General features: G+C 46.6%; 1 protein-coding gene across 2 annotated transcripts in view; it reads left to right on the forward strand.

Moving 5' to 3' along the window:
• Window positions 1–12607, forward strand: part of ulk2 (unc-51 like autophagy activating kinase 2) — a 103657-nt gene that overhangs the window by 43706 nt on the left and 47344 nt on the right. For both annotated transcript variants that reach the window (XM_084327560.1, XM_084327561.1), the window contains exons 5-7: window positions 2317–2353; window positions 8711–8887; window positions 10749–10822. In XM_084327560.1, coding sequence (XP_084183686.1) covers window positions 2317–2353; window positions 8711–8887; window positions 10749–10822 — 288 coding nt within the window. The remainder of the gene's footprint in view (window positions 1–2316; window positions 2354–8710; window positions 8888–10748; window positions 10823–12607) is intronic.

Consider the following 12607-nt stretch of genomic DNA (forward strand, 5'->3'; position numbering starts at 1 on the left):
AACTTGATTCACAGGCACACAGTCGGGTTACCCTTAGAACCCTGATCTCCTCCACCAGCACACTCCATCCCGGAACCTACGATTCTCTGATCTGGGTCTCCTCTCCATCCCTCGCACCAGGTTGCCTTCAGCGTGACGTCCCCTACCCTCTGGAACTCTCCCCCCTGAAATCCGCAATGCCCCAACCCTGGACACATTCAAAACAGCTCTCAAAACGCACCTTTTCATTAGTTAGTTTAGTTTAGATTAGATAGGTTTCATTATCCCTTTACCTGCCCTCATCCCCCCCCCCCCCCCCCTTTTTCCCCTATTGCCCCCTTTCCCTAGTCCTCTTGACTGTGAAGCGACCTTGGGCGCTATAAATATTTGATTGATTATTATTATTATTATAACGTTACTTTCCCTTCACCCACCATCCATGTCAATATGAGGGCTTGTGAACCGCTAATAATCGATTCCTCCATGTGAAGGGAAGACAACATGGTGGTTCACTGTGATGCTCTGTGATCAGACATCGAGTCACTGTGATGTCACAGATCAGCTGAGGCCAGATCAAACTCTTTGATCGCACAAGGCTCTGTGGTGGAGTGCTAGGGTTTTTAATTGGCCGTTAGCCTGACAACGCTGCTGGCCTTATTATTAGCATAGTAGCTAGTTATCCCTTTCACTACCACACTACCAAAATGGTTAACCCTTTCACTGCGACAATACAGAAGGTTAACCCTTTCACTGCCACCAGTGTTTCCCACAGGATTTTCAGAGACTATGGGGGGTGAACCTCCGACCCTCTAGGGGGGTCCGGGGGCATGCCCCCCCATTTTATTTTATTTTTTTTGTACATTTTAAAGTTAAATGCATCAATCTGGGGCCGCCACAGTCTAGGTCATTGATGGGAAACCCTGGCCACACCACAAAGGGTTAACCCTTTCACAACCACACTACAGAAGGTTAACCCATCTGTAGTGTGGTAGTGAAAGGTTAACCTTCTGTAGTGTGGTAGTGAAAGGTTAACCGTCTGTAGTGTGGTAGTGAAAGGTTAACCTTCTGTAGTGTGGTAGTGAAAGGGTTAAGATCCAAAATGGATCCCGTCTCTCTTTTAGCCCAATTGTCATTTGGGGGTTGGCGGTAGCCTTAGAGGTCAGAGAGGCGGGGCTTGTGACTGAAAGGTTGTCTGTTCAAATCCCAGACCTGCGGGGGAAAACATGTGTAGGGGGAAGTGGAGTGAATGAAGGATGTGAACCAGCAATCACCCTCCACGTGCCCTTGAGCAAGCCACTTAACCCCCAACTCCTCTAGTGGAGCAGCTCAGTGGCCAGCGTTACAAGACTGTGGTTTTACTGGGCGGCTGCCAGGTGTGAGTGTGTGTGTGTGTATGTGTGAGTGAGTGAGTGTGTAACCCTCCCTCCCCCCACCGCTGCTGTCTCAGGCCACTGCCGTAAATAAGAATGTATTCTCTTAGTCAGCTTGTCTGGTAAAGTAAAATAAATAATATAAATTCCCATTTCTTAAGGCTCATAATTTCACTCAGTCTTGCTTGTCTTTGCTTGTTCATTCACTAAGTCACTCTCTTCTATCATCCCTCCCTCTATCATCCCTCTCTCCCTCCCTCCCTCGCTCCCTCCCTCGCTCCTGACTGTCTCTCATGAACAGAGGTTGTCAGCTGATCAAGCTGCAGCCATTCATCACATTAATTGATTAACTCTCCTATTATCTGGGCCTTTTGAAGGGAATACACACACACTTGGAATACACACACATTTGGAATACACATACACACACTTGGAACACACACACTTGGAACATACACACACACACTTGGAATACACACGCACACACACTGGGAACACACACTTGGAAGTTGGAACACACATGAACATACTCTGAACAAGGCGGCTAGGTGGCGCAGTGGGCAAGGCGCTCACCACCAATGCGGGAGATGTTGGGTTCGAGCCCAGCTCTCGGCGTTGCTACCAGCTTGGCTGGTCGTTCATACTAATACAATTGGCAGTATTAGGGGGTGGGAAAATACGAAAATTGGGGACGGGAGAAAAATAGAAAAAATGGGTAGATAAAAAAAATAAAACATACTCTGAACACACATGCACACACTTAGAACACACATGCGCACACACTTGGAGCACACACGCACGAGGACACACTTGGAAAACACACGCACACTCTTGGAACACACACGCACACTCTCTTCATCAAAACATGCACCTGGCTTGATGTAGTTAATGGTCGTGTTGCTTGTGTCCACAACACACAGCGTTGCTGATAAAGTGATTCTGTTTGTCTTCCTCCCACAACCCTCAGTACTGCAACGGTGGTGATCTGGCGGACTACTTGCAAGGTAAGCATCAGGCTAATCTCACACACACACGCACACACACACACACACACACACACACACACACACACACACACACACACACACACACACACACACACACACACACACACACAGGCTATTATTATTCATCACAACTCTGAACCGCGGAGCTAATGATGCTAATGATGGAGCATCGCCGTCGGTTGTGTGATAGTAAAGGGCTAACCTTCTGTATTGTCACAGTGAAAGGGTTAACCTTCTGTCGTGTGGCAGTGAATGGGTTAATGCTGCGGGCCAGATACGGTCTTATGACTGAGCCCATTACCAGTGTACGGGTGTGTGTGTGTGTGTGTGCACGTTAGGGTTGGGTACTGTAGGGGAAAATGTATAATGGTCTTACATATATTCGTAAAAGTTAAGTATTGCATAATATTCAAATGGCTATTTCATGACATTTGTATAGTGATTCATCATGATTGTGTCTATTTGTAGTTGTCAGGAGAACGCACACAGAGATGGCCTAGTTTATGTCCAAAACACCTTATTTATCTGTGATTCAGCTCCGTTATGACCACTTGCCAAGAGAACAAGCTGACCTCTGCACTGAGATGTCAAATGTCCTGCTGGAACGTCAAATAAAACCCTGGAGACTAACAGGACAACAGGACATAGTCCAACGCAAGTGGACACAGCCGAGGACAGAGAGACGGGTAGCAGACATTGGATGGATAGAGTTGTGTCTCATAGCAGGTGCTTTCAGAACATCTAAGATGAGCCACTTCTTTCTGCAGATTAACCCCTTCACTACCACACTACCAAATGGTTAACCCTTTCACTGCGACAATACAGAAGGTTAACCATTTCACTGCCGCACGGCAAAGGGTTAACCCTTTCACAACCACACTACAAGTGTGGTAGTGAAAGGTTAACCTTCTGTAGTGAAAGGTGTTGACTCCTTTTTATCTTAATAAAGCCGCGTTCCTCTGGAAGTAATTTCCCTCCGACCGCTTCAGTTCTACTACAGCACCGGACTCCGTACTTTTAAGGGAACCAACTAGTGTTGTTGTCACGATGCCAACATTTTCACTTTGATAGCGATACCAGCACATAAGTATCACAATGCCGGTTCTAAAACGATACCACAATAATTCTTCGCACGCATCTATTTTAGTCGCTAATGGAGTGAAGCGCTCGGAATGTCGAGTCCTGGCTTTGGACAGAATCACAAACGGACCTTGGTGTGCTCATAGAAAATAAGGCATCAGGCTGTTATTCTAAAAGTATCTATACTATAATAAAATGGAGTATTGGACAATTTTTAATGGCTGGGTATCGCAATACTTTTCTGGTATCGGTGTATCGTGCAAAACCCTAGCACCGACCGAATGACATCGGTACCACCGAGTATCTACTCGACGTTCGATCAATCGGTGCCAAATCTCAGTACCTTGAGATTGTTTCCTTCGGTAGTATCCTCCTGTTCCAATGTGACCGGTGCGTTGGCTGTCGTTCTCCGCTGCAGATGTTCCAAACTCCGTTAACCCTTTCACTACCGCACTGCCAAAGGGTTAACCCTTTCACTGCGACAATTAGGGGTGGGACGATACATCGTATAATCAAATAGGATCGATGCAACGTAAAAAGATCGATTCATATTGCGATACTCTTATTTTGAAAATCCCCTCGTGAGCATATCCGCCCCCGGCCGGAACAACAACATTAGCTCAGCGCAGCTCGGCGTGTGTAGACGTTAGACAGCAATGCTTCAGAGTCCGCCTATTTTGCCCGAAATAAGTGCCTGTTGTTTTTTCCCCCACAAGGGGTCAAATGCATCTAACATGCTTTCCATCCTCGCCATTCCTTTATGCCCACGTCGCGTTAAATACCGAAATTAACCTTGCGTTAGCGTTAGCGTGATGAAACTGGTGATTCCCACCCCTAGCGACAATACAGTCAAGGTTAATCCTTTCACTGCCACACGACAAAGTGTTAACCCTTTCACTGCTAGTTTGAACGTGGACACTAGAGATGACAGTGTGCCTCCGCTGAATCCTGCCGTGCGATTTAAACCGTGGACTGAGTCCCAAGAGTTTACGGTGTCTCTCAGATGTCGAGGAGTAGCAGTTGGCACGTTAACAACAAAACTAGCTACAGTGTCCTACTTTGAGGTTTGTGAATGAGAGAGAGCCGGCTGCGACGAGCCAGGGATGATGCGTTCAAGAGCAGCAGCGTTTCAGAATGTGCACATCAAAACCCAAAAAAGAAAAAGGCACCGTTTGGTACCGGTATCAGCTCAAATGTGAATGGTACCCATTACCCTAGTGTGTGTACATTTGTGGCTGTGTGCATGTGAGTTTGTGTCTGTCATTGTCTGTGTGTGTGTGTCTGTTTGTGTGGGGAGTAGTTTGTGTGTGTGTGTGTGTGTCTGTTTGTGTCTGTTTGTGTGGGGAGTAGTTGTCTGCGTGTCTGTCTGTGTGTGTTTGTCTGTTTGTGTAGGAAGTTGTTGTGTGTGTGTCTGTGTGTGTGTGTGTGAGAGGGAGGTCTGTGTGTAGGAGCTGCTGCAGGGTTGTTGTGTCTCTGCACAAAGGGCTTCTTCTCTGGCGCAGAGAGCAGTGGCTCAGGCCAGCTGTGACGCCACTGGGCCCACTCTCTCTAAAGGTCGTCTGTCTCCCATGATGTCTCACCAGAGAGCAGTGGGTCAGGCCAGCTGTCTGTCTCCCGTGATGTCTCACCAGAGAGCAGTGGGTCAGGCCAGCTGTCTGTCTCCCATGTTGTCTCACCAGAGAGCAGTGGGTCGGGCCAGCTGTCTGTCTCCCATGTTGTCTCACCAGAGAGCAGTGGGTCGGGCCAGCTGTCTGTCTCCCATGATGTCTCACCAGAGAGCAGTGGGTCAGGCCAGCTGTCTGTCTCCCATGTTGTCTCACCAGAGAGCAGTGGGTCGGGCCAGCTGTCTGTCTCCCATGATGTCTCACCAGAGAGCAGTGGGTCAGGCCAGCTGTCTGTCTCCCATGATGTCTCACCAGAGAGCAGTGGGTCAGGCCAGCTGTCTGTCTCCCATGATGTCTCACCAGAGAGCAGTCCGCAGTCTCCCGGCTCACTGTCCCTGTCATGGCGAAATGTGCAGCTTGACCCTCTTCTCAGTCTTGGAATAGTAAACACAAGCCGGGGCCGTTTCACAGCTCCGTCGCTTTTCACATAGATATTGATATCGACTGGCTGACTTTGATTGATTTGATTAACTGCTGACAAGTCTGACATTGAACCCCGCACTATGTATGTTTATTTTACTTCGCTTTGCATAATACTGAGATTGATCTGAGCAAGGAATGCAAATGTACTATGTGCTCTGCCATTACTCACGTTAGATAACCACAAGTGTATAACACTGCCCCACAAAACGAACTCGTATCACAGTATCTGTGCATAACCTGTAATCATAATAACCGCCCCCGTCCACAGATGCACACCGCCACTGATAACGCTTGTGTGTGTGTCGCAGTCGAAGTCGGCCATGTCGGAAGCAGGGTTTCCGTTGTCCGGTAATTACCGGTATTTGACCGGCAAAATCTGTTGAAGTCCGACATATTTAATCTCTCCGGTCTTAATGTCCGGTGAAAATAATTCCCTCTAAGCACAATTTGATTATTTTAATTGTATTAAAATAGGCTAAAATTAAATAGCCTATGCGATGAACGAAACAATCATTACATTTGTTTCATCGTTGCTTCACCAAGCAGGTCTAATAATGACAACGATGTGTCAACGGGAGCTTGCTGCTAGATTTGCGAGTGCATGCAGCTGCAGAGCCACAGAACCCACCAGCTGTGCCGGCACAGTGCAATACTCCAATTCAGCCATTGGCAATTCAGCTGTTGGGTGGGGGGCGCTGCTGAGCGGTCCCCAAATAGGGCCTGAAAACAGCTGAATCTGCGGCTCTGCAGCGGCATACTCTCGCAAATAAGTCGTTGGGAGGTGGAGAGTCATCACGCAAACCCACGATAATGTTGCCGTCTCTCTCTGCCAAATTTCTCAGTTCTTCGCTTGATATAATTAATACAAATTTCCAATATAACGGAATTTGTTAGCTCATAAAAATTTGATTATAACAGACTGCTGTTTATTAATGTCGGGCCGACTGCCCACAGACACCTATTTGATTTAAAGTCAGCAGCAGCACGGAGTCTCGGGACTTATTTTATTTGGAATATAATGACTGTATACGCAAAAGTAGCCTAGTTTTAAGTTAAAATATTATAAATCTACATGCCTTGAGGATGTCATTCTTTATATAGCCTGCCTATCAATTGTTTTTAAGCTCAATAAACTCTGACCTCTCTCATTTGACTTAATTTGATTTCATAATCTCATTTGATTTAAATCTACCGGACCCTGAGACAGACAAAAAAAAATTCTAACGGAAACCCTGGTCGGAAGACCTAGTTGAGTAACGTTACGGTATATCTGTGACCTTGGGAGACGTCTGAGGGACTGAGTGCACCAGTGCCGTTGCGATGGTTTCTGTCGGATGATGAAAGCGTCGTCCCGAGGGCTGGATGAACTGTAGTCGCCCCCTCCCCCCCTGCCGCGTCTTCCTGAGTCATGTCTGGGTCCTCTGTGAGGGCTGGGTGAGCTGTGCTCCCCCCCCCACCCCCCCCCCCCCCCCGCGTCTTCCTGGGTCATGAGTCATGACTGGGTCCTCAGCGAGGGCTGGGTGTACTGGACTCTCGCCCCCCCCCCTGCCGCGTCCTCCTGAGTCATGACTGGGTCCTCAGAGCTTTGTCACTGTGGGGCAGAGTGCATCGTCCTATGATGATAACTATGACCTGTACTGATCTGCACACTCAACAAGGACAGACGTACACACAGACGGCAGTGACGGCACCCCTGTCGAGCATGTATTTATTACATAATATAGATTAGATTAGATTAAAATGTATTGTCATCATATCATACAGTGCAAGTACAGTACGAGCAAAAATAAGTTTGGCATCCAACCAGAGTGCAGATGTAACAGTAAAGTGCAATAGTAATATATCATGTACTACTAACTGAGTAATAGTGCTAATCAGATGTATGTACAGAGTATTAATATGTACAGTGATACAGGTATAAAGATACTATGGTAGTAAGTCATACTGGCCAGCAGTGTAGCTAGTAAGAGTAGGTAAGGGATATGTATAGATATAGTATCTACAGATAATGTAAAAAGTATTCTACTGTATGCAGGTATGTACAGACATATATACGGTGAGAGTAAATATATATATATATATATACAGCATTATAGTACATTATTATCATACAGATTTATATATATATGCTGTAAATATCAATATACATGTATATATACGGTATACACAGCACTATTGTACATCATACAGACTTATAATAATAGTATCCATTAGCTGTGTTATTCTAAAACTTTTCCACGGTAGAAGTTGGCCCACCGCCGAGTACCTGGTGTAACAACTGAAAAGCCCAAATCCCAGATTAATGCCGCTAAGCCCGCTGGTTTGATCTGGGCCTGCTCTGTGATCACAATGCTGTGGGTGTACCGAGAGGGAGGGAGAGGGAGAGAGGGTGAGGAATCCTCTTAGTCTCGCGCCGGATTACAGCTGTTTCACTGGGAAACCTCACCACTACTAATGTTTACTCTATTTACACCGTGTCATTCGGAGGTTAGCGCTCTCTCTAACGAGCTAACTGTTGGCCTTATTAATCAGACGAGGTTGCATGAAAGTTGGAGTTTGCAGAATCAGCGTTTTGGTTTGCGGTCCCTTCAGCTCCTCCTGGACACCATTATCCATCAGTGGAGCTTTTTCTAATCGTCGGTCGCAAACCAAACCAGTCGTTAATGCCGTCCATTAGTGAGCAGGAAGTCTTCTGAGTGCGTCCTACTGACCTGCGTTATGACGACCATGAATGATCTAAGTAGCATAGCTGCTATGTTCTTAGCTATAGATGGGTAGACTTTAATGAGCAGCCACTACGTGGCCATTGATTTTGGGAAGAAGTCTTATTCTCTTATTATTTTCAAATCCTTAAAACAAATTCAACAATGCCCTTCCCACTAAGGGTTTTGACAGACAGCTTGCTTGTTCCAATCAATCAATCAATCAATCAATAAATCAATCAGTTAGTCAGTCAGTCAGTTGAGCCTTGCCTAAGGGCACTTTGGCAGAGATGGCGAGCACTGTTGGTTTAACACCTGCCACCCTTCAGCTCACTCATACACCATCTTATTGGTGCTGGGTAGCTACCGCTGGGTTACTGGCCAGCGCGTCAAGCCCTATAGGTTCTGTTGTCAAGAAGAGGACACTTATCGACTAGCATTGTGTGAGTGTTCTGGGTAACGTAGTCCGCTCTTCTCCCCCCCAGCCAAGGGCACCCTGAGAGAGGACACGCTGAGAGTGTTCCTGCAGCAGATAGCGGCCGCCATGCGCATCCTCCACAGCAAGGGGATCATCCACCGAGACCTGAAGCCCCAGAACATCCTGCTGTCCTACCTGGTGGGCCGCAAGAAGTCTGGCGTCAGCGGCATCCGCATCAAGATAGGTACTTAGTGCTGCAGTAACCACACACACTGAGTAGTACTGCAGTAACCACACACACTGAGTAGTACTGCAGTAACCACACACACTGAGTAGTACTGCAGTAACCACACACACTGAGTAGTACTGCAGTAACCACACACACTGAGTAGTACTGCAGTAACCACACACACTGAGTAGTACTGCAGTAACCACACACACTGAGTAGTACTGCAGTAACCACACACACTGAGTAGTACTGCAGTAACCACACACACTGAGTAGTACTGCAGTAACCACACACACTGAGTAGTACTGCAGTAACCACACACACTGAGTAGTACTGCAGTAACCACACACACTGAGTAGTACTGCAGTAACCACACACACACTGAGTAGTACTGCAGTAACCACACACACTGAGTAGTACTGCAGTAACCACACACACTGAGTAGTACTGCAGTAACCACACACACACTGAGTAGTACTGCAGTAACCACACACACTGAGTAGTACTGCAGTAACCACACACACTGAGTAGTACTGCAGTAACCACACACACTGAGTAGTACTGCCACACGTACTGAGTAGTACTGCAGTAACCACACACACTGAGTAGTACTGCAGTAACCACACACACTGAGTAGTACTGCAGTAACCACACGTACTGAGTAGTACTGCAGTAACCACACGTACTGAGTAGTACTGCAGTAACCACACGTACTGAGTAGTACTGCAGTAACCACACACACTGAGTAGTACTGCCACACGTACTGAGTAGTACTGCAGTAACCACACACACTGAGTAGTACTGCAGTAACCACACACACTGAGTAGTACTGCAGTAACCACACACACTGAGTAGTACTGCAGTAACCACACACACTGAGTAGTACTGCAGTAACCACACGTACTGAGTAGTACTGCAGTAACCACACACACTGAGTAGTACTGCAGTAACCACACACACTGAGTAGTACTGCAGTAACCACACGTACTGAGTAGTACTGCAGTAACCACACACACTGAGTAGTACTGCAGTAACCACACACACTGAGTAGTACTGCAGTAACCACACGTACTGAGTAGTACTGCAGTAACCACACACACTGAGTAGTACTGCAGTAACCACACACACTGAGTAGTACTGCAGTAACCACACACACTGAGTAGTACTGCAGTAACCACACGTACTGAGTAGTACTGCCACACACACTGAGTAGTACTGCAGTAACCACACGTACTGAGTAGTACTGCAGTAACCACACATACTGAGTAGTACTGCAGTAACCACACGTACTGAGTAGTACTGCAGTAACCACACGTACTGAGTAGTACTGCAGTAACCACACGTACTGAGTAGTACTGCAGTAACCACACGTACTGAGTAGTACTGCCACACACACTGAGTAGTACTGCAGTAACCACACGTACTGAGTAGTACTGCAGTAACCACACGTACTGAGTAGTACTGCAGTAACCACACACACTGAGTAGTACTGCAGTAACCACACGTACTGAGTAGTACTGCAGTAACCACACACACTGAGTAGTACTGCAGTAACCACACGTACTGAGTAGTACTGCCACACGTACTGAGTAGTACTGCAGTAACCACACGTACTGAGTAGTACTGCAGTAACCACACACACTGAGTAGTACTGCAGTAACCACACATACTGAGTAGTACTGCAGTAACCACACGTACTGAGTAGTACTGCAGTAACGACATGTACTGAGTAGTACTGCCACACGTACTGAGTAGTACTGCACTTTCCAGTGTGTCTGCCTCGGAGAGACGACAGCGCGGGGTCCACGTGTGCGCTGCATGTGTGATTAATAACACAGACGTACTGAGTGCCTTGTTTCATGTGTCTACCCCGCAGCTGACTTTGGCTTTGCACGATACCTCCAGAGCAACATGATGGCTGCCACCCTGTGTGGATCCCCTATGTACATGGTGAGTGTCTTTGAACCCTGTGTGGATCACCTATGTACATGGTGAGTGTCTTTGAACCCTGTGTGGATCCCCTATGTACATGGTGAGTGTCTTTGAACCCTGTGTGGATCCCCTATGTACATGGTGAGTGTCTTTGAACCCTGTGTGGATCACCTATGTACATGGTGAGTGTCTTTGAACCCTGTGTGGATCCCCTATGTACATGGTGAGTGTCTTTGAACCCTGTGTGGATCCCCTATGTACATGGTGAGTGTCTTTGAACCCTGTGTGGATCCCCTATGTACATGGTGAGTGTCTTTGAACCCTGTGTGGATCCCCTATGTACATGGTGAGTGTCTTTGAACCCTGTGTGGATCACCTATGTACATGGTGAGTGTCTTTGAACCCTGTGTGGATCCCCTATGTACATGGTGAGTGTCTTTGAACCCTGTGTGGATCCCCTATGTACATGGTGAGTGTCTTTGAACCCTGTGTGGATCACCTACTGTATGTACATGGTGAGTGTCTTTGAACCCTGTGTGGATCACCTACTGTATGTACATGGTGAGTGTCTTTGAACCCTGTGTGGATCACCTACTGTATGTACATGGTGAGTGTGCGCACGGGGGCGGGTGTTGAGTGTCTTTTGTAGAATAATTGTATCTCCCCCCCCCCCACACACCCACCATAGACAACCTATTGTACCCTCCCCCATTGATCGGCCACCAACCCCCCCCCCCCTTCCTTCGCCCCTCCTCCTCCTCCTAATTCTCCCCCCCCCCCCCTTCCCCCTCTCTAATTCACCTTAGCCTCCTCCAAAACTGAACCTGGGGAAAAAAACAGAAATTCCCCTCTCTCCACTATAATGCCGTCCCAGTGGAATCATCTAGGAGCTCACCTGGGGACACGAGGCCGGTTTCACCGCTGGGTTATCCAGCTTGTCTCCTCCCTCTGTCCCATCTCCCCAGAGAGGACGTGTCTTTATCCCATCCCTTCCCCCAAACCTACAGTTTATGATGTCTCCCCCCCCCCCCCCCCCTGACTATAAAGGAGCCCCTCTCTCTCTGATTCTCTCTCTCTCTCTTACTTCCGGGGCTAGTAGCCTGGATGAGGGCCATTCAGTCATATCTCTGACTATTTTGTATGTATTGATCACTCTGAGTTAATAAATCGTATTAACCGGATCCATTCGACCGAGTACGTTATTACTAGGGCTGTCAGTTTATCGCGTTAATTAGATTAATTAATTACACAGCAAATGATCGCATTATGAAAATGAACTCAAAATTAATTAAATCTTTTTTTATTTTTTTTACTCTCATTCATTCCATAAGAACGTAGAATAAACATTTACAGATTTTTTTTTTTTTTTAATATGGTCCATTTGCATGTTCTTGGTATCTGATTCTAGGGACATCTATATGGATCTCAGGGAATGTATTCCCAGTGTCAGAAACACTGTCTGTTACTAGGCTTGGGTAAATTGTAATGAACCAAATGAGAATATCAATCAAATGTTTTTTTATCTTTGACTGTGAATAACACCATGCTAAAATTGACCAGACCTGAAAAATCTAAGCAAATGAATAAATGGAAGATGATTAAACAGAAGGTTTTGTAGATACAGTACTGAGTTCTGCCATCCGGACACATGCAATTTGAAATATGATTATAGAATATCAGGCCTAAAATGGTTATGCGATTAAAATGCGATTAATTAGATTAATTAATTACAAATCCTGTAATTAATTGGATACTAAATGTAATCGCCTGACAGCACTAGTTATTACATGTTCCCCACACAGC

Source organism: Notolepis coatsorum (genome assembly GCF_963971535.1).
Source record: "Notolepis coatsorum genome assembly, chromosome: 1".
In the NCBI taxonomy this organism is placed as follows: Eukaryota; Metazoa; Chordata; class Actinopteri; order Aulopiformes; family Paralepididae; genus Notolepis; species Notolepis coatsorum.